Source organism: Chelonoidis abingdonii, chromosome 5 (assembly GCF_003597395.2).
Source record: "Chelonoidis abingdonii isolate Lonesome George chromosome 5, CheloAbing_2.0, whole genome shotgun sequence".
In the NCBI taxonomy this organism is placed as follows: domain Eukaryota; kingdom Metazoa; phylum Chordata; order Testudines; family Testudinidae; genus Chelonoidis; species Chelonoidis abingdonii.
In genome coordinates this window covers 119,846,690-119,869,606 of record NC_133773.1, presented here as the reverse complement: position 1 = coordinate 119,869,606, position 22,917 = coordinate 119,846,690, and the positions used below count along the sequence as shown (strand labels likewise).

The following is a 22,917-nucleotide window of genomic DNA, read 5'->3' as shown; positions in this document are numbered from 1 at the left end:
AGTTAATAACTGGAATTAGTCTAAAAGCCTGGTCACTTGTGAAATACAGTCTGGAAAAATCAACTTTATTTTGGAATGAAGAAAACAAAATCTGAAACCCACAAAAAACTTTGGTTTGTCTGTGCTTGTTCCTATAGCTCAAACACAGGTGAATTTATCGGATTTGAACAAGTCATTTGCTGCCAGGCCAAGTTCATATATTGAAATGGTTTATCGGCAGAAAGAGAATCCAGGGTTTCTCCTTCCACTGCCTTCATCCCTTCCTTCTGTCTCCTCCTCCTCTCACTCCTTCTCAATTGCAACACCTTATTCTCTCCTCAAATATCCTCTGACTCAAACGTTCCTTATCACACTGCAGTTTGTAAAGATTTTTAGGGTCCCTCTGGAGGAAGAGGGCTATACAAACATAAGCCCTTCATTAAAACACACCATATAATGAAACTCAGCATTAGTCTCCTTTGTAGCATAAAATTCTTATTATAAATGTAATTGATTAAACTATGATCTTTATAAATTAATCACTTTCTTTAAGTCTCTTAACATAAGCTCCTCAAAGTACTTTACAAGTATAATAAAATATCATTTCAGATCAATAAAATCCAATTAACTGCCCCGTTATACCATAAAAAAAAAACCTCGAGTTTAATTTTTAAAAGTAACTAAGGCTTCTACTAAATTTAATGAACTGAGGCAAAGAATTCCCAAAGCAAGCCGTATTACAATGATACATTATAAAACGTATTCCTTTGCTTCAGTTCTATTACTTCTCATTTTAAAACAGCTCTACTTAATGTGACTCTCACAGCATAAAGTTTTTAATTGCATTACACACAGGAATTTGTTACACCTCTTATGTGCCTCTATTATACCTCCAGCTGCTGTTTGTCTCTTTAGGGAACTGGTGGAATCAGTCGCTGCTATTTATTATTTGTGCAACACCACCACCATGCTAGGCTTTATGGATAGGTAAAGAAACAGGGTTCCTGCCCAAGAGCGCTTCTAATGTAACCTGAAAAAGAGGTACAACAGAAGAGAGAATTGAGATATTTGCATCTCTCGTAGTTCTAGGATTTTTTGCTTTTAAAAAAAGATTTTGCTTTGTCAAGACTGAGGACACACTCAGATTAGATCTATTCCCTTGCAAATGCATAAGATTTCACCTGTGCCTTTTAGTTGCAATTCAAGCTAAAATATCACAGATGTCAAAGCCCCAGTCTACTCTTAACGAGGCCAGTGTGAATTATTTACAAGCTATAATACATCAGCACAAGTTCCTGAGGAGAACAGTTAATCTGAGACATTTCCAGAGTTGGGTACAGATTTTTGAGGACTAATATGTTCAAAGCAGTGTACAGAGTTAAAGCAGTGTAAGTTCTTATTTCAGTTACTTAGCTCTAATAAATGCCTTTGGCACATGTTTTATATACACTGTCTATCCACTGACTGTAGCCTTTTGCTGAGTGTGAACACCACTAGAAAGCCTTAGTATGTGGGCTCTGTGCAGGTGGAGTATGGAGTGGTTGTGTGGTGAAATAAATCTGATCACATCTAGATTAACAAATTCATATATGTGAACTACCCCTTCATTTTATTCTGTAGTCAATACTGCAGACCAATGCTCTCTGGGGCAGCCATGTCCTAAAAGGAGCCCTTGGGTATGCAGGGGCTTATGCTGCAGCCACCCCTTCATGACTCTGCTGGGGTGGTGTCAGAAGGGAGCACTCATTGCAAGAGTACCTCCTCCTAGTCAGGCATGGCCTAGAAGCTTCCTCCCATATGATACCCTCTGCCAATGGTCACTGCATGGCTGCGGTGGTCTCTTCCCATAATTCACAGATCTCTCTCTTCGCAACATAGTCTTCTGCTAGGTCACTATAAAGTCCCCACTTCCAGGGTATCAAAGTTTGGCTGGACCAGCTGTCCAGGTGGCACCTCCAACAGTTCTGTGCCACTTCCCAGGGGCTACTAGAGGAACTCAGGCCTTCTGTCTACAATGGGTGCCAGCCCAGGGACCCTATAACCAGCAGCCAAGATCTACATAGTCCCCTTCCTTGCTGCTGTTTCCCTGAGCTTCTTCCTACTCTGTCTTCTCGGGTTCTCTTTCCTCACAACTCCTCTGGGCATGACCCTTCTTCCAGAGCTAGGGTCCCTCAGCTTATGCACCCCACTGAGTTTACTCCTTCACATCTCTCTTCTCTCAGAGAGAGTACAGACGCTCTCCCTGCAGCCCCTTTCTGCTCTCAATTTACAGAAGCCGAGCCTGCTCCTGACCAGCTGGGCTTCATCTTCAATTAGTCTTTTCATAGAATATCAGGGTTGGAAGGGACCTCAAGAGGTCATCTAGTCCAACCCTCTGCTCAAAGCAGGACCAATCCCCAACAAAAATTGGTCCCTGGCTCTCCCTCAGCTGCAGCCTATATGGTTAATTGGCCCCCTCTGGACCACTTTCACACCACGCTAGCCCTGAAAGTGTTAACACCCCATCACAGATCCCTTAATACAGAAGGCTGAGAGTCTTCCTTCCTTTGGACAGACCTTAGCTGACAGTAAAGCCATCTGGGCAGGCCTATCATGCCCAAAGACATATGATGGGTAGATTGGCCATAAACCCACCAGATTGCTTTTGTATAGGTGGCCCCTCCCACTATGAAGTGGCATAGCCATGGTGATACCCATGAGAAGTGTGCCTAGGGTTCTGGGTTGTCTTAGTCTGGCCATGCACAGGGCGTGAACATGCCCCTAAATGCACAAGAGTAGTTTAGCTTCTAAGATATAACCATGTGTTCCATTGTTTTAATGAAACAGTGTGTCATTAAAATAACTTGGGATTAATAAAATAAATTGGGATTTTTTTCCCAATGCACTGGTACAAGATCTAGTTGAGAATTTTCCAATGCAACATAATTTCAGAGGAAAATGATATGTCAAACCCAAAATATTTACTGGAAGCACCTCAGGTTTGACAAACTTTTGTCAAATCACAGAGAAGGTTCTGACAGAAGTTGCTGGGTTTCCTGGTGGGCTGCTGAGGCATTCTGGCTCCTAGGGTCTGTGGCTCCAGACCAGTCCTTCCATGTGAAACGAAACATTTACCCCAATAAGGATGATACAGAAGAAATTAGACCTACAAAGAATTCAGGATTGGACACTACCTGCACCCCGGAATGCAGAGTGAGATGGCAGATGAAATAACAATACCTACAGCAGAGGTTTTGGTAGGAAAAGAAATCAAATTTAGTCTAAAGCTAATTCCAATTTATACCCCTTAACTTGTGTTTTAAGATGAAAAGTCTGACATACCACTCCAGTGAGAGAGAATCACCAGCACACAACTCAATAGTTAGATGTAAAACCCAGCAGCACAATTCAGCACTTTACAGTTATGCAATTCAAATAATCAGCATAAATAGACAAATAAGAAGAGGCCTAGTATCAAGTTATACATTCTGATCATATCTGTAAATACAGAAATTAGTAGTTGGTAAACTTTGATCAGCTACTGCTATTTATTTAGTTGGAGTTCTACAGTATAAGCCCATGGTAGCCTCTGGGCTCATGTGAAGGGTTAAAATCCACAGCTTATGTAATAACTTGGTATATGAATTGTCAGCTCTCTTACAGGCCCAAAGTCCAGAATCAGAGGCCTAGCAAATACTGATTAGCTAAGAGAAAGCAGAATAAACAAAGATAACATTGCTTTGCTAAGATGAGCCTGTTTAGCAAAAACACCAGATGTTGGGGCAATAATTGTGTCTTATTCAAAGTTGCAAAGAGAACAAATACGTCCTGTTTCTGTTGTTGTGTTTCTTTGTGAGGAAATGTTCTTCCTACACACCAACCTTGAGTTAATGACAGGTTCAAGCATGTCAGTATAAGATATGGTCTCCTCCCACCTCCCTTTCCCAGGGACCAATGCCTGCCTTAAAATGAGCAACTTGAAGGAAAATCTTTACTGCCATATACTTTCACTGTTTCTTTGCTTTAACTGAGGGGTTGGCAACCTCTGGCATGCGGCTCGCCAGGGTAAGCACCCTGGTGGGCCGGGCCAGTTTGCGGCGGCTCCCACTGCCCATGGTTTGCTGTCCCAGGCCAATGGGGGTGGCGGGAAGCTGTGGCCAGCACATCCCTCACCCGCGCCACTTCCCACCACCCCCATTGGCCTGGGGCAGCGAACCACGGCCAGTGGGAGCCACGGTTGGCCGAACCAGCCGACATGGCAGGTAAACAAACCAGGTAAGCACCCTGGTGAGCTGTGTGCCAGAGGTTGCCGATCCCTGCTTTAATCCCTAGGTATGTATCTGTTGGACAATCAGAGGAGTTGCTTCATTCCTGTGGACCTAAAATCAGAATTCAACATATATTTTATATAACATTTTAATAAAGTACTAATTAAATGTTAACTTGAGACCGGGGTGGAGACATTATGTAACCTTTTGACCATTGGCTAATGTGCTATCTTGTCTTGCTGCTAAACCTATCTGGGGGTGTGGAACAGCCTACTCCATCACTTTCCCTTGCCCGTGGAAAATCTATATATTCCATTGGAATCAAATGATTGACAGTGACTCTGAGCCTAATAAGCAAGGTGACACTCCATCCGCGCTGTACGTAGTAAACTCCTATGCTTGACTTCTACACGGTGTGGATTTATGTCCTTCATCATGCATGTTGAAATGGATCTTTAATTGGTCCACAGCTGGGCGGATTACCACCGGTACCAACATTTGGAAACCAATATGTTTAATGCACAGTAATTTATTTGAGAAAGAATCAGGCAAGCAGTTAAGGTTACATAGTACATATCTTTTCCAATAAGACTCAGCTCCCCAAGCATAAACTCTCAGTAACTATGTTAGCTTTACATAGTATCCTGATTGGCAAACAAAGCAGGTATATCTACCAAATCTAGATGGAGACTTCTTCTCTGCCCCTTTCAGGTACTTAGTCTGTCAAGTGTCCCCTGAAGCAGGGTCTAGGTCACCCTGAGCTCTTCTGGTTCTAGAATCCCGCAAAAGTCCCTCAACGCAGGGCCTAGGTTGCCCTAGGCCCTCTGTCTCACAGTGTCTTCAGATGTTAGTTGGGGAACTACACCTCTACCCCGATATAACACGGTCCTCAGGAGCCAAAAAAATCTCACCATGTTATAGGTGAGACCGTGTTATATTGGGGTAGGGAGAGGAACCTCTCCACGCCCCAGCTCACCTCTGCTCCGCCTCCTCCCACGAGCGCGCCACAACTCCACTTCTCCTCCCTCCCTCCCAGGCTTGCCGCGCCAAACAGCTGATTGGCTTAGCAAGCCTGACAGGGAGGGGGGAGAAGTGGAGCTGTGGCATGCTCATGGGGGGAGGCGAAGCGGAGGTGAGCTGGGGGGCCCGGGGAGGGCCTCAGCAAGTAACGGGCGGGCGCAGAGGAACCACTTCGGATTACACTAATTGGATATAATGAGATAAAGCAGCCCCAACCCCTGGAGCGCTGCATTACCACGTTATATCCAAATTTGCGTTATATAGGACCACATTGTACCAAGGTAAAGGTTTAACTTAACATTTACTTGACTTCGCATTTATACCTTTTGTTCTCAAAAGGAGTCATGTCCCAGAAATATGCCCTGTGGGCATTCATTACTGGTTTTCTCTAATCAATGTTTTAGAAGGGACTGCAAAGCAGATACAGACCATAGCTTAATCAACGTTTACGTTCTCATCAGTCATTCACTTAAACCCAATGCAATGCCATCCAGAGTGGATATTTTGACCCAGGTCAGCTTGAACCAAACCCACTGATTGCATATTTTTATGCCTTCTTTACTTTGTGAGCTGGTCCCCCAACTGATATTCAAAAGTTCTATGTTGAAACATACACACAGATTGAGCCTTTATTAACCATTCAAGTGCAGCTTCAGCACTTCAACTAATTTCCAACATCATTTATTTAATGCTAAGAGAATCCTGCTCCCAGAATCCTCTAGAAAATTCAGATATACTAAGCTATCCCAAACTCATGCTTGCCCCATTCATTCACATCAGTCTCAGCAATTCATAATAATCTGGTACCATCTCAACAATGCACACCACCTAAATTGCCAAATGTCAAATAAGTTGAGCCCTTCCAACCTCTCTTAGCCACTCACAAACTCCCAACCATCTTACACTCAAGCAAAAGCTGTCCTACGTCGTCCTCTTCCCACATCATACCCTACTTGTTTCCTACCCCACTTCAGCCCCTCTCCCCTTATCTGTCCAAGTCTTTGGTGGCTCTAGCTCAGTTCTCCCAACCATACACAAGTTTTTGGTAGCTTTGCCTCTCTCCATACTTCCCCTATCCTGTGTCTCTCTGGCCCTTTCTTCACCTGCACTCTTATCTTAGTGTATCCACTGGTGACTGGCAAAATCACTGCTACCATCTGCCTTCTCACATGTCCCTCCCACATGCTGCTCCAGAGATGGTGCCACAAGAAAGAGAGGAAGCTGACAGGTAGATGGTGGGCGGACTGAGAAGGCCCAGTAACTATTTACTCCCCAGAAGGCATTTCCTGCCATGAAAATAGAAATTTACCAGCTTTCCTCACCTCCTGTTCTTGCTTCGTGGCCCCTTCTTGTGCCACTTGATACTTCAGAAAGATGGGCAGGTCTTGAAGCTTTACATTGTCCCATATGATTGTAGAAGCAACTGCAGGGCCCCGACACTCAGGGTACATCTACACTACAGGATTATTCCGATTTTGCATAAACCGGTTTTGTAAAACAGATTGTATAAAGTCGAATGCACGCAGCCACACAAAGCACAATAATTCGGTGGTGTGCGTCCATGTACCGAGGCTAGTTAAGATGCAACATTAAGGAGGAATGAACTCGAGGGGGTTCATTCCACTTTGTCTGCGCCCCACTACCTCAGCGAGGATCATCCAGGGAACACCCATGGACAGCAGCGATGTACAGGAACACTGATAACCATCACCTCATCGCTAGTTTACAATGGAACGCAGATGGTAACAGAATGCGTAACCACTCTCGCTACCTTGCAAAGGCAAATGAATGCTGCGTGTAAGCACTCATTACTGCCTTCTGCAGTTAGCATCGTACACATACGGTGACCAGTGACAAAGCAAATGGGCTCCATGGTGCATGCCTATGGCGTCTGCCAGCAATTCCAGGAAAAGCGTGAAAATGATTGACTGCGTTGCTTACGGAGGAAGGAGTGAGTGACAAATACCCAGAATCGCCCGCGACCACTGTTGCACCATTCATGCATTGGTCTAACCCAGAATTCCAATGGCCGGGGAGACTGCTGGGTAGCGGAACTATGGGATAGCTACCAGGATAGCGACTCACAAGGGGTTGCAACGCTTCCAGAAATCAACGCTAGCTCCACCCGTTGCTTCCCTCTCTCCCCAACCCTCCTGGGCTACCATTGTGCAGTGTCCCCCCATTTGTGTGATGAAGTAATAAAGAATGCAGGAATAAGAAACACTGACTTTTTAGTGAGATAAAATGAGGGGAGGCAGCCTCCAGCTGCTATGATAGTCCAGGCAGGACATTAAACGGTGGGGGGGAGAGGAGCAGAATCCGCTGCTATGATAGTCCAGGCAGTACAGAATCTTTTCTTTAGACATGAAAGGGGGGGGGCTGATGGAGCTTCAGCCCCCAGTTGCTATGATGAGGATGGTTACCAGCCGTTCTGTACCATCTGCCGGGAATGACCGGGAGTCATTCCTATTTTTACCCAGGCGCCCCCGGCCGACCTCACCTGAGGCCAGCCAGGAGCACTCACGGGCTGATGAGGATGGATAGCTCACAGTCCTTATGCACTTGTACCATCTGCCACCGGGGAGGGAGGGGAGAGGATGCTGCTGTTCATTGCTGCAGCACCGTGTCTACCAGCAGCATGCAGTAGACATATAGGTGACATTGAAAAAGTCAAGAAACGATTTTTTTCCCTTTTCTTTCACGGGGGGGGGGGGGGTAAATTGACGAGATATACCCTGAACCACCCCGGACAATGTGTTTGACCCTACAGGCATTGGGAGCTCAGCCAAGAATGCAAATGCTTTTCGGAGACTGCGGGGACTGTGGGATAGCTGGAGTTTGTGTGGACGGGTGCAGCGTTAAATCAGTTTAACGCTGCTAAAATTGGTATAAACACGTAGTGTAGACCAGGCCTCAGAGAGGCTGCTGGTATAGGATTTATGCCTAGCACATGCTGTTTAGCTGATTTGGAATTGTTGTGATAATGGAGTCTACACGTGTGCCCTAATTGTGAGTTTAATGGTAGAAAGAGTGAAAATTTATGTAGTATCACAAGGGGAATCCCACTGGGACTGGTTCTTGGCCTATGTTCTTGACCATTTCTATCAATGACCTGGATGAAAACATACAATCATCACTGATAAAGTTTACAGATGACAAAAAAATAAAATAAAAAAATAAAAAAAATTAAGGGACTGGTAAATAATGAAGAGGATGTGTCACTGATTTAGAGCAATCTTGGTAAGCTAGGTGCAAGCAAAGAATATATGTTTTAATATGGCTAAAAAGTGCTATGGCTTGTGTTATACAGCAGATCAGACTAGATGATCACAATGGTCCCTTCTGGCCTTGGAATCTGGGAATAACTTACAACATCGAATGAGGAAAAATGCAAAAAGCAAGACAGACTGATTTAGTCCAAACTAAAAAGGTCCACTGATGTAACTCAAGAACTGTGCAAAGATCTGTTGTTTATCAAGCGATCAGTAAACCAAAATTGGTATGCTGACAACTAGGCCAAATGGATGGAACATATGAGAACACTGGCTATTTAACCCATCATGCCCTTTTGGTGTCCTTAAAGAAACTCTGGGAGAAAAATTACCTATTGGAGCAAGATTCACTGTCATGGCTGACACTCCCACCATCTCCTGGTGCTCCAGCCTTAGGGGACTCAGTTATTCTGATCCTGAAAGATGTCCTGATCAGACCAGGCCAGAGATAGGGACCCAGATACCACTGCCACCTCTGATGGAATTCAGCCAGAACCAACCACTACTTGGGATGTGAGAGTTCTGCCTACCTCCCACCCCACACATCCTTTCCTTCCCCACATGATTTTTTCCTCTTTTCTATCTCTCTCTTATTTCCTTCCATACAATAAGGAAATAGCTTAGTCAGACAAAATGGCATATTTTGCAACACAGCTGTAAGCCTATCACCAGAAAAAGGCAGCTAAACGTAATACTCTAAATTACCTAACGATGGTACAAATTTGCCAAGTCTCAGAGTGAACTAGTAAAACCATGTGCTGTGCCTTCCTGCAGTGAGGCTGCAAGTGAAAGTCAACACCAGAGACAGAAGCCTTATCTTCTGTCTTTGCTATTCTTTTATCTTCCCTGGTGTGTGTTTGTTTTGTTTTGTCTTTTCTTCTTAGGAAATGAGATCAGACTTTAACAGCAGCGGCAACAACAAATGTGTACCCAGAAGCCTCTTACTGCAAGACAAACCCAAGAAAGAAACCAACAGGACTCCACTGGCTATCACATACAGTCCCCAGCTAAAACCCCTCCAACGCATATCAGGATCTACAACCCATCCTGACAGTGATCCCACACTTTCACAGGCCTTGATGTGCAGGCCGTTCTCGCGCACAGACACCTGCCAACCTGCAAGCATATTCTCACCAGTAACTGCCACACTGCACCATAGTAAACTAAACTCAGGAACCAATCCATGCAACAAACCTCGGATGCCAACTCTGCCCAAATCTACACAGTGACACCATCAAGGACCTAACCAGATCGCCACACCAATCACGGTTCATTCACCTGTATGTCCACCAATGTAATATACGCATCCCTATCTAGCAATGCCTCTTTGCTATGTACTCGGCCAAAACTGGACAGTCTCTACGGAAAAGGATAAATGGACACAAATCAGATATTAGGATATGGCAATATAAAAAACCTGTAGGAGAACACTTCAACCCCCTGCCACACTAGCAGACCTTAAGGTGGCCATTCTGCAGCAAAAAAACTTCGGGACAGACTCAAAGAGAAACTGCTGAGCTTCAGTTCATCGCAAATTGACCATCAGCTCAGATTAACAAAGACGTGATGGCTTGCCACTACAAAACCATTTTCTCCTCCCTGGTTTTCACATACCTCAGCTGCTAGAAGAGGGCCTCATCCTCCTGATTGAACTAACCTGTTATCTCTAGCCTGCTTCTTGCTTGCATATATAGTATACCTGCCCCTGGAAATTTCCACTACATGCATCCAATGAAGTGGGTATTCACCCACGAAAGCTCATGCTCTATTACGTCTGTTAGTCTATACGGTGCCACAGGACACTGCTGCTTTTACAGCTCATCAGAGTTAACTCTCTCTTTCTCGCCTCCCCAAAAAATGATAGTAATAACTATCTTTGCTACCATCTAAAAAGACTGTCAGACAAGGTGTGTTTTTTTCCTTTTAAAAACTCTCTCCAACTGAAGGGAAAGGAACCAAAGGGTGTTGTTAAAATGAAAGCCTTACTTAATGTTTCACATTTCAAATGTTTTCCTTGTTTTTCCCTTCTTTTCTGTATCTTTAATAAAAGGTTAAAATGACATGTTTGCAATGGTACTCAGCAGGCTAAGCTATCTGTATGCCAAACCTTGTTTAAAACTGGGTCAACACCTTTAATTCTGTAGGCCTCTTTATTCCATCTAAATGAATACAACTGAACTAACCACCAGAGTATCTTAGTCTCAAAATTGTTTCCAGCATGCTTCTAGAACTAATTCACTACAAATCTTTGGGCTAGATTGTGTCTAAGTAAAAAGGGGCAACAGAGAGCAGTCTGAGAACAATCTACAGAGAGACTGTGCCTTCAAGAGTGCTGCTCCCTGTGTATGTGGAGTGCAGGGTCTAGTCTAGCCGTTAGGATAGATTATTCCTCCTTACCAGTTTCTTTTTGGAGCGTTGCTCCTGAAGACACAGGGAGCAGCGGGACAGCTATTGTGAGGAGCCCCTATGTGTCTGTGAAAGAGTGGGGAGAATTTCTTGTTTACGCCTCTGCAGCCATGCAGGGACAGCTCAAGACCTGGGCTGAAGATAGAGAGAAACAAATATTGCTGAAAACACTGTTCACTGTCCAAAAACGCATTTTTGGTGCTGGTTTAGTGTTGCAAACTGCTCTGCAGAAACCAGTATCGAGGCATCCCACCTCAGAGCCAGTGGAAAACTCCCAAAAGAAAAAAACATGCCACTCCTGCCCCCCCCCCCGATGGGAGCACTTCATGTTTGAGCTAAACAGACAATTTACAGTTGACTTATTCAATAGCATAACCTTGGTTATTACGAACGCAGCAGACAAGGTGTTAGCAAGAACCTGGGAGACTGGCATCCATATTTTGGCTATAGTTAATATCATTTATATCTTGCTACTTCCAATTTTAATTTAATTTGAAGCTGCTTTAATCTGAGCTAGTAGCCTACAGCAGTAATCTAAAACCAGCGAGACTCCTGTAAGCGTCTCTTGTGAAATAGACACACACATATCCCAGACAGTGCTGTGCTGGAAGGAAAATATATCAAACTATATCGCTCCTCTGACAATGCAGCCAACTCTGTTTTATGTGGTGTAAGTGTATTAACCATATAGCTCAGAATAGACTAGGAAAATGGCCTGTATATTGACAATGATAGATTCCCAAAACTGCTGAGGAGCCAGCCACAGCAGGAACTGCCAAAGCATGGACTGCTGCCCTTGAGGGGAGGGGTAAAATGGGGCCCAGCCAGGACCACCCCTCGCTAGAGTACTGCCCTGGGCCCAGTACTATGCAGAGGAGCTTTTCTTTCCATTTAGCAGATCCCCTTCTAAGTCAATACAGCCAAAATCATCATCATGGAACTAAAAAGTGTCTGATTCCATCACTTTGTTCACTCTGCTTGTGTGTTCTACCTCTTCCCACACCCTGTGTCTTGTCTATTTAGATTGGGGCAAGGACCTTCTATTACACTGTCTAACATAAATGGGCCCCAATTCTGGGTTGGTCCTCAAGCAGTTTCTGAATAAACATAATTCACAGTATTAATATTCCCCTCAACTGGCACTGAAAACACTTTAATTGACAATTTTGACAGGATATGTTTTTAAGCAAAGTTACAAAAAACACAGTTGTCACATTGTCCCAACAGGTCTCAGTTAGACTGTAAGAATGGTGCTGAAAATATGTCTCTCCTTTCTATGCCAGCAGTTAAACCATTTTTAACTCCTGAGTTGTTGGGCAGGGAGGATCTACCGCCAGCAATGAGTCTTTATGCTTTTCCTGGAGGAGCTAGTCAATCTTTGCAGACTCAGAAGTTGTGCCAAGGGGGCAGTGCAATGTATTGGCATATCGTGGATTTAAATTTGGGTTCTTGGCTCAGTCCTAATGTCAACTGGAAGAAAAATGGTTTGTGCGCCTCTTTAGGTCAGACTCTGTTGCCCACCCTTGAGGACCCCTGGGTGGGCATGGGAAGGAATAAGATGACTAAAATATTACTGACCAGTATAAAGTAAAATGTTGAAATCTAGAGCTGCGTGCTGTAGTCTTAGCATAGGATTGTGTTAAGAATCAGCATTTCTACAGCTCATTCATTTCAGAGAAGAGCTGAAACAAAGCTGGGTCGCTTTTAATTTTAAAAAGAAATCTCTATTACCAAAAATGCCTGTAAAACTGATAAAGCTGGTTATAAGGCTCACGTATCTTTACACACATTTATTCAGCTTTATTTCCTAAGTGTAGGCTATAAATCAAACCACCAAACCCTTTTTGAAGAACTGAGTTTTATTCGGGGGTGAATGACCTCTCTCTAACCAGATATTATGAAAGACTGTTCATATTTCAAATAAAATGATTTACAAGTTCTGCTTGTGGAGTTAAATTTAATAAAAATGAGACAAGACGCATGAATCTCATAAAAAAATTATCTGGCTCTTCTGAAGGAGAGGCTGTACCTTGTTTAATATCAGCTATTCTGTATATTTTGCAGGCAGTGAGCCAAATTCTCTGCTGGGTTTATCAATTGACTTCAGTGAAGTTACTGACCTCAATGGACTTAGCCCCACCATAGATTTTGACCTAATATCTTAAAACTGTTTACAGACAAACTACATAGTCACCTCTCATCACTTTGAGGATTTCTGATTCAAAACCTGACTAGTTTCCAGTAGTTGTGTTACAGAGGGGGAAAGAAACATGAAATCTTGAGTTGAGCTACTGACTAACCTTTTTTCTTTGATAATTTACTTGCACAAAGAAAGATTTTTTTAAAAAAAAAGTGTAAGGAGATTTGTCATTATGTCTAACTATATTACTACTTTGAGGGCTACAATTGTTAATATTTGGAAGTACCTGTCCTATCTAGGGAGGCTCCAGAGAGCCTATAATTAAGTTGTCTTGTCTGGAGAGTCCTCAAAATAGGCTTTTAAATTCACATTTGGGATTCCATATTTTGAATTACAATACTTGCAGGATTTTTGTTGATATGTGTTTGAATTTTATCTGTTGAAATCTTCAGATTATGAGACAGTCTGTGAATACACTCATATTTTCAAGGCCTGGAGGACAGGTTTGAAAGCAACATAATTTGGCCTTGAGTTTTTTTAAAAATGATTCTGTGCCTTTGTCCTTCACCTTCAAGGTTTATTTTTATTATTCACTCCAATTTTGGGTGTATTTTGAGTTTATCATTATTCACTGAACACGTTTATTAATAGAGCTGTTTAGAATCCAGAATTTCCATCCTGTGGGAAATTCTGATATTTTGAAATTAGTTTTCATGCTGAATTGAGCAAAAAAAGTTGAAATACTGATTTTTTTTCCCCACAGAACAGAAATTCTAAAACATTTTAATTTGGAAATGCCAGAATGTTGTTTTGACATTTTCAATCAAAATAAAATGTTGTGACATTCCTGAATTTAAAATTATTCATGTTGGTTTTGTTCTACCTTAATCTGTGTCCCCTGTGGTGCCTCATGGGAGTTTTAGCTTATGCCTCATTTCGTGTATTGGAAGGAGTCCCCAGATGGACTACAACTCCCATGACTACCATGTCATATGACTCCCATGATGCACTGTGGCATCTTAACCAGAGAGAAGAAGGGAGGTTATTATAGTAGTTGTAGTCAGACAAGACCACTAGTCCATAGAGAAGAATGGGACACGAGGCACCATAGCAGCTCAGGCAAACACAGGTTAATGTTAGACTGACCCAAAATGAAACATTTTGATTTGGTTCAGCCTGACCCAAAAACAAACAAACTACCGGTACTTCATTTTGATTTTCCTGATGGAAAACCCAATCATTTTGATTTGATGGAAACTGCATTTTGATGGAAAATTCCTGACCAGCTCTGGTCATCAACATTTAGGATGAGCAACAGAACACTTTTGCTGGTATCTACATGCATTTGACTTCTGTCTTTACTCCAAACAAAGACTGTTCATCACACCGAGTACTTGTTCCACTGGACTGATTGTTCCTGGTAAACACAGAGCAAATCCCAATCAGTGTAGAAATGTCTTGAACAAACATTGTTGTTTTTAACCCTTTACCACCACTCTGATGTGATGAAAAACAAAATCATTTCAGGCCCCTTAGGGAAGTTCCAGGGACACCAGGACATCATATGAAAAGTGGAACATATGGTCATTTTGTGTCTTCTGATTTTAACTGTATCACTTTCCAAAGTGCTTGTTCACCCGATAACTCACTGCTAGAGAATAGCAAACAGAACGCTGCTTAACCTTGCAAACCAGCCAGCTTTATAGGGTCCACGGTGATTGAGTTTAGGCATTGTGGGTAAAATCCTGATCCCACTGAAATCAATGGTAAAAATCCTATTAGGATTTCATATAGAGTTGGTTGGAGAAATATTGGCAGAACCATATTCTGTCAGAATATTCAGTTCCACCAAAACCAAAATATTTTGCGAAATTGGGTTGATGTCACTTGAATTTCTATTTGGAAGAAAACTGGACGGGAAGTTCCAATGAAACATTTTTTGATTTTTTTATTTGGAAATGACTTCTCATTTTCAATTTTTTTTTCAGTATTTTGTTTTATTACATATAATAAAAAATAAGTCTAAAATCAATACAAAGCAAAACATATTAATCACAGCTAAACAAAAAATGTACAAAAATTGCCTTTGGTGGAGAATTTTGAAGATGTTCAGGCTTTGTTCTGATTTGGAACAAAACCTGATTTTGAAATCTCAAAATCCTTTGCAAAAAGGCACTTTCATTCTCCACACAATTTTAACTTTACCCTTTCAGTTTAGACAATCTGCAAAGCTAGTTAACAGCCTTCACTGCTCTTCAGTTTTGGGAAGCCCAGAGCAAAACCTATTTCAAGCCATAGTAATTAAACACACTTTCAAGATATCACATTAGTTTCAACAACGTCATCTTTAGAAGCTCAGATACTATGACAACGGGGCATGGGGTCTAGACAGACAGACTATTCCCAAATGTGCCTCCCCAAAAAGAGCACAACAGCTCACATGAATTCCAGCTCAGTCCATGTGCATATGTAACCCACGTACCTCCTGAGTGTGGTGCTCTGTCCCCTCCAGCGGCACCAAGACCACTTACAGATTAATGAGTCTGCTACAGCCTTAGCTAAGTGCCATTTGGCTTTCAGTTCATGCAGTAGAGGCTCATGCATTTACCTTTAGAGGTCCCAGATTCAATCCTGCCTGCCAACGACCAGGAGTCTGTCAGTGTTACATATGCACTAAGCAGCGGCAGCTCCAGGCACCAGCACTCCAAGAATGTTCCTGGGGTGGCAAGCCGCAGGGGGCGCCAAGCCGTGGGGGGCTCCCTGCCCGTCCCTGCGAGGGCGGCAATCAGGCTGCCTTCAGCGGCTTGCCTGCGGGAGGTCCACAGGTCCCATGGATTCAGCGGCAACTCAGCAGTGGGTATGCCAAAGCTGCGGGACCAGCAGACTTCCCACAGGCATGCCGTTGGACTAGGGACATCCCGCAGGCAAGCCGCTGAAGGCAGCCTGCCTGCCGTGCCTGGGGTGGCAAAAAAGCTAGAGCTGTCCCTGGTACTAAGATGATTAACCCTTTACAATTCCTATGCTAATTTGTAAAATGTACTTATTGCAGCCTGTAAGAACATACACAACAATGTGAAAAAACAAAATTAAAATAAACAAAAGAACTAAAAACTGCCAGTACCAAAAAACAGAAATGCTAGTTTTTGTCAGCTACTTTCCATCATTAGTATGGTGAAACATTTACTCACCAGAGGGAACCCTGCTAATCAGCCATGTGAGTTGTAATTAAAATGGAAACTTATTTCATGTAGATTAGTACTGCATCAAACTGCAAGTGATAATGTATTGAACAGATTCCTCATTTCACAGGTGATCAATGAAAATTCCATTATTTTAAGATATATTAATACTTAGATCACAGAAAATACATTTAACAGAAACATTCCTTTCATATTTTCAATGTTCTATTTAACAATTTGTTACTTTTTATTAAATAACCAAGATGTAATACAGCATCGTATCTGTGTATAAACTAGTCTGGAACAAAAAAATAACACTCTCATGACAGACATACAAATGTTATTTTTTATTGGTGCCCTCACAATACAACAACAACAACAAAAAGGGTCAGGACCTGAAGTTAAGGAGTGGGATATCTTATGAGCTTTAGACAGACCTGTATTACACAAACTATGTTTGTAATATGGAACAAACGACAAAAGCCTGCAATTGTTGAAATTTGAGAGATCCAGTAGAAGGAATGCAAAATGCATTTAGGATTCTGGAAGCACGCCGTCTATGAAAAGGCCAACTAAACTTTGTCCAGTGAACAATGATCCAATTCTTAGGGCACTAGCCTAGTACTTGGGAGATTGGGTTGCAAGTTCCTGCTCTGCTACAGATTTCCTTTGTAGCCCTGGGTGAATCACTTAGCCGCAATGTAGCTCACTTTCCCATCTGTAAAATGGGGATAATGCTTCCGTACTTCACAGAAGAGTTGTGAGGATAAATACATCAACAGTTATGAGATGCTCAGGCACTGCAGTAATGGGGACCATATAGGCACCTTAGATGGATTTTTATACTCTATTAGCCGATTTTAGATTGTTGTTAAACATTGTTCTCGTGCAGGTCTTTTGGGATTTTTCTGGTCTCTCTTTGACCCTGAAATTTTCCTGTATTTTATAATATTAAACTTCTCTAGCACAGTTAGGGCAACATGTACACAGGATATATATCATGCGAATCATGAGATTATAGTCCCAGGAGTGTCATAAGAACAGATTAATTATTTATCATAAAAACCTGTCAGGAAAAGGAATACATTTTCTGGTATTGCCTGGTCCCAGTTTTAATCTGTGTCATGAAAAAGAATAATGAGAAGAGGAATTTGTCAGGCATTAAAATTCTATGATAAATCACTCTCACTGTTATGAGACCAAAACCTGGCATACAATTTGTTTCACAATAGATGTTTGATCTTTGGGACTGATCCATTATTAATATTGCTACAGTTTCTTGTAGCTTATACCGTCTAATAGTACAATTAAGAGACGGTTCTGTCCTAAACAGGGATCACTGGGATTTATATATATGGTAGGATCTTTCTTAAAAGTGAACTTTGGGCCAAACTCTCTGCTAGTATAAATGGGCACAGCTCTATTGTGCTACATATACCAGAAGAAACCCTGGCCCTTAGCCCTCATGAAAGGTGCCAAATTGACAAGTGGATCAGATCTCGCTCCATTATTTACCCATGCAGATACTGAATGAGTCAAATCAGAGCCAGGAGAGGGTAGGTTAGTTGTCTATAGAGTCAGCTAGTTTTTGGCATCTCCGCCAAGACAGCCAAGAACTGTAACAAGCTTGAGTAAGCCTTGCTGGAGCCCTACGCATGGCTAAATGGTATGAACTGAGGCTATGAATTAGGGTAGAGCTTGTTAAAATAGGAATACTGGATGTTAGCTAGCCAAGTGCATGCCTCACCTGACAGGATGGTACAGAAAGACAGTTCTCAAGTAACTGCATAAACACATTCTTAAGAGATGGTATAAGAACACACTGATCTCTCATAACAGTAAAGAAGGGATGGCAGAATAATGGATGAGGATGTTACATTCAAACTACCAGACAAGGATATAGGTGGTAACTAACAACACCTGGAGTGTAATTCATAACTTGTTTGTATCAATGTATAAAAAGGAGCAGTCATAGGAGAGACATATTTGTACTAGTCTAGGGGACAGCATCCAGGGGTGCTGATTGTCCTGGTACCTTGTCATGGGCATACATGTTTGTGTACGTGTAGCTCCTCTGGGATACTGTTACTGTGCTTTGTCGACAATAAACCTGGCTGAGCACCTTTGCCACTGAACCAAACCTGTGGTCTCTCTTTATGACTAACATTGTAGTCTGCAGAACCAACATGCTGCACTCTCCACTAGTGCAGTTAACACCAGAGCTCCAAGAAAAGCAACACTGAGAATACTCTGAAGCACTAACAACAGCCTGTTTGCCCCCATGGACACCTGCAGAAAGCATGAACCAATGTGCTAAGTGAAGAGCTATGAAAAGGCAATGACTTTTGATCCTTACAGCAACTAATCCAGGTTATTTTCAGATCAGAGGTGAAAAACTTGCATCTCATTGCCAGCGTTCTGAGACATAAGCAATACAGTTTATGAAGTCACCAGAGGCATATCTGATCTACTCATTGTCCCTTTGCCAAACAATTCTCAGATCCACCATGCAAGGCTGGGGCACTCACATACCATAATGACGGAGATCATAAAAGTAGCTGGGGATGGATAGATGTTTGAATGCTATTCCCAGCCATTAGTTCTGTTTCCAAAACAGAAGAGTACTTTGGGGAATGACAGAGATTCTGTTACCCATGAACTTAGGACAAGTCAAACAGCAAAATACTTTCCCTACTGCCACATCTATGAAAATATTTGAATCATTACTGGAGTCAGGCCACCTCCTTTTGAACTTTCCACCCGTCACCTGTTGAATGATATTCACCTTATTTTCAGAGTACTGTAATTCTCAGCTACATTCAAATGTCGTATCACTATCTTTATTATAACAATGGCTGCCCACAATATCCATTATTCTCAGTCTTATGAAGTAAACATCCAGAATAACTGAGTAATTTGCTGCAGTTGTACAATGTACTAGAGGAGAAAACAGCCATTTCACCTAGTAGAAAATGGTCCTTAAAGACATTAAAAAGGAGAGACGCTTCTAGAGATACTGTAGTTGGTATTGACAAGATGAGATAGAAAAGGGATGGCCTATTGACATATTCAGTGTTTTGTGTGTGCGTGTGCGTGTATTTATAAACTGTATCTGATCCAGAATTTTAGTCTCATGGGCTGCCTAGTTAACTCTACTTAGACAGAAGGCTTTTCCTTCCTTTAGTTTCATCTGCATCAACAGACATGCTTTGAGCAAGGAGTTATTTTATCCTTATAAGTGTTCACAATATGGTTTCAATATACCAAAATCTTGTAATCAAACTCATAGCAAAACTAGTGTCAAAGAAAATGATAAACCATGGGAGACCAGGCTTTTTTTAAACAGAGTCACTGTAGCTATTTAGAAAGAAAACACACCAGAAAGTGAAAAAGGCAAATTGTTATGTTTAACCATTCCAACATGAAAGTGCACCTTTAAAATATTTATGGTGGAAAAACTACAGAAAAAATTAAATGAGTCTAAAAAAAAAATCTCCAAGAATTCTTTCAAGATTTCAACTCCCAACAATTTGAACTGGTTCAGCAGTAAGGAGACAATAAGAGTCTGATAAAATTTTAAAGGTTTGCTTACCACAGATTGACTAGGAAGGGATGCTCAAGGCCCTGCATGATCTGTAGCTCCCGAAAGACATTCCGAACTTCATCTCTCTCAATACACTTTTGTTTATTCATGTATTTCATGGCATACATTTTCTTGGTGTCTCTTTTCTGCACAATGCACACCTAATAGACAGCAAAATTAAAAACAGAAGTTTGACAGCTGCTACCCTTTTGGAATCACAGAAAAATATAACATTGTGACTTTAAAAAAATATCCTTTTTCAATGATGATGATGATTACTCTAAGACTCTGAGGAGGAATAAATGCTGGTAAGCAGTAGGATCTTGAGTGAGACCTCAACTTAGCTTTTATATAGCACTTTTGATTACTAGGTTTCAAAGTACTTTACAGATGGGGGAACTGAGGCACATAGAGGTGATGTGACTTGCCCAAGGTCATCCACCAGGCTAATGGCAGAGCCAGTAACAGAACCCAGTCTGTTCTTGAGTTCCAGTCTAGCGCTCTGTCCACTAGGCCACACTGTGTCATTTAGTTTAAATCAGCAGTCCCCAAACTATTGAAGGCCACGCCCCCCCCTTATCCCTGTCCATGCCCTGCCCCTCCCTCTGAGTCATGAGCGGGATGTGGCTGGGGGAGTGGGGCGCAATGTGGACAGGGGTAAGAGGGCCAAAGCTGGGGCTACAGGGATGGGGTTGGGAGCAGGGCCAGGGTCCAAGTGGTGGCCAGGGCCAAGGCAAGAGTGGAGTCGCAACCAGACCACAGCGGGGGCCAGCCACCAGGTGCGGTCTCATCACTCCTGGCCACACCCTCAGCCCCAGGTGGGAGCAGAGCTCCACCAAGGTTGTGGACAAGACCAGGTGTGGAGCTGGGAACGTGGCTGGAGGTGCAAGCAAAGACTAACTTAACCCTGATTTGAGTAAAACTGGACTGACAGCCATATTCTTAAATAGCAGGCATTTCTAAGAACCTTCACTCTGCAACTCCATTTGTGGTAACATTGGAACGTGGGGTTAAAATGTATCCGGGCCTGAAAGCAGTGTGTGAGCTCAGTCACAACAAATGCTACATATTGCAGCAAAACAATGTGGGTTAACCATGTGAGAAGCTTTCCCATTCAGTGCTCTTGTTCCTGAAGGGTTTTTTAAAGTCACCCCTTGAAGGTGTTCTAACCTACTTTTTGCTAGAACTTACTATGTTATTTCTATTTAGTATTTGTATTACAGTAGCATGCACGGGCTCCAATCAGAATACAAGTCCCATTCTACTAAGCACTGTACAATGCATAAAACATGACATGAGAACTTCACCCATGCTCTAGCCAATTGCCTGGGTACACCGCACGGAGGACAGGAGACACTTCTTATGGATTTTAATCAGGCCGTAACTTTATTATATAGATGTCTGGGACTATCAAATCAATTCTTTGGGGGCTTCCACCAGCCCCACTTTGTTTCCATCCAGGTCCCCCAGCTGACCTATGGCTTGGATCTTACCATCGTAAGAGAGTTAAGGAGAGCTATGAGAATGGGAGGGGTTGCCTCCCTGCCATACCAATCAGAGGAGTCCCCAACCCTCTCCCACATTCTGTTCCTTTATCCAGTACCTCTTTTTAAGTCCTTTACCAGGCCATTTATCTGGTCACTGGCTCCCTTCCCTGTGGAGTACCTGCACTGGACATCCGCCCCACACTTACAAAATAAGTTGCGGCATACGGCCTTCTCACCAGAAAAGGTCCTCCCTCACACCCGCTGTGGGGAAGTGAAAAAACCTCATTCCACTGAAGCCAATTCAGATGGTGCAGGAAAAATTCCTTCCCAGCCCCGTTTTAAGAAGAGCAACTAACATAATGCCCACAGCAGGTCCTAACCCAGCCTGCCATTTGCCTCCACTAGGGGAGGGAGGGTGAGTGCTGGCTACCTTGCTGCATGGAACAAAGGGACTTGCTCCACCAAGGTTTCATACCTTTATGCCATTCGGACCTCACGTTCCTGGGCAGAGCGGGGTGAGGTTGAGTCATTGCTGCAAAGCTGAATACTGACCACCTTTTGGAAGGTGCAAAGATGGTTTAAAATCACTTTAGGACTCCCTCCCTCTGGACTGCAGGTTCAGTGCACCAAACAGTCTCACCCACTGCAAGATTTTTGGGGGAAGGACAATCTAAGGGACAGATTTTGACAATTTTACTCACATTGAATAGCATTTTACACTTCAAACTACACTTTAAAGAGGGAATATCTGTGGGGAAAGGTGTAAGACAACATGAGTAAGGGGATCAGAATCTGGGCCTCAGAAATCATGACATACAAAGAGTAAGGGCAGGAAGAGGAATAGAATCAAATATACACAATTTATATATATTTACAATTATTTAAAGATAAAAGTGAGTTCCAGCTAACTCCATCTGCCCTTTAAGACATCATAAATTGATTGATTTCTTTTAGGCATTGCAACAGAGGTGGGTCTTGAGGAAAGGTTCAAAGAAGGAAAAGGTAGTGGCACTAAATCTATAAAGCTCTTTTGCAGAGTGCTCTGGATATTTAGTTTAAGTATATCTTTCTTTTTAAAATGGCTGTAGAATACAGTAGTTATTCTCCAGTTGAGTTTGTGTTGTGTATCAACTGATGCAGTGGGATGAACAGCCCCTTATTTATACAAGACGGGGGATTGGATGAGAGCTAACGCTCAGACCAGAAATAGACTGAGGTAATATTGGTAAACTGGGAAAGCATCCAAATATCAAAACAAAACATTGTTTCAAACAGAATGTTTTAATTTAAAAAATGTTGAACCATGCTGCTTTGCCATTTTCAAAACAATTTTCCAAAATGTTTTTGAAATGGGAGATTTATTGAAACCAACTCTTTCCTGTGAATACTTTTGATTCATTGGCATTTTCCAGTGAAAAACATTTTGTCTAAAAACTCCCAAACATCTCTACTTAAGACTACCTCTCACCCTCTGTGATACACTTCTACCCAGATAGAACGCTGTCCTCGAGATCCAAAAAAAACCTTACTGCGTTATAGGTGAAACCACATTATATCGAACTTGCTTTGATCCGCCGGAGTGCACATCCCCAACGCCCCCAGAG

The 22,917-nt window shown here is 42.5% G+C and overlaps 1 protein-coding gene across 1 annotated transcript in view; it reads right to left on the bottom strand.

The window, feature by feature from the left end:
* STK32B (serine/threonine kinase 32B) overlaps window positions 1-22,917 on the bottom strand; it is a 283,372-nt gene that overhangs the window by 214,505 nt on the left and 45,950 nt on the right. Inside the window, exon 3 of the mRNA XM_032792001.1 lies at window positions 19,836-19,987. Within this exon, the coding sequence (XP_032647892.1) occupies window positions 19,836-19,987 (152 nt within the window). The remainder of the gene's footprint in view (window positions 1-19,835; window positions 19,988-22,917) is intronic.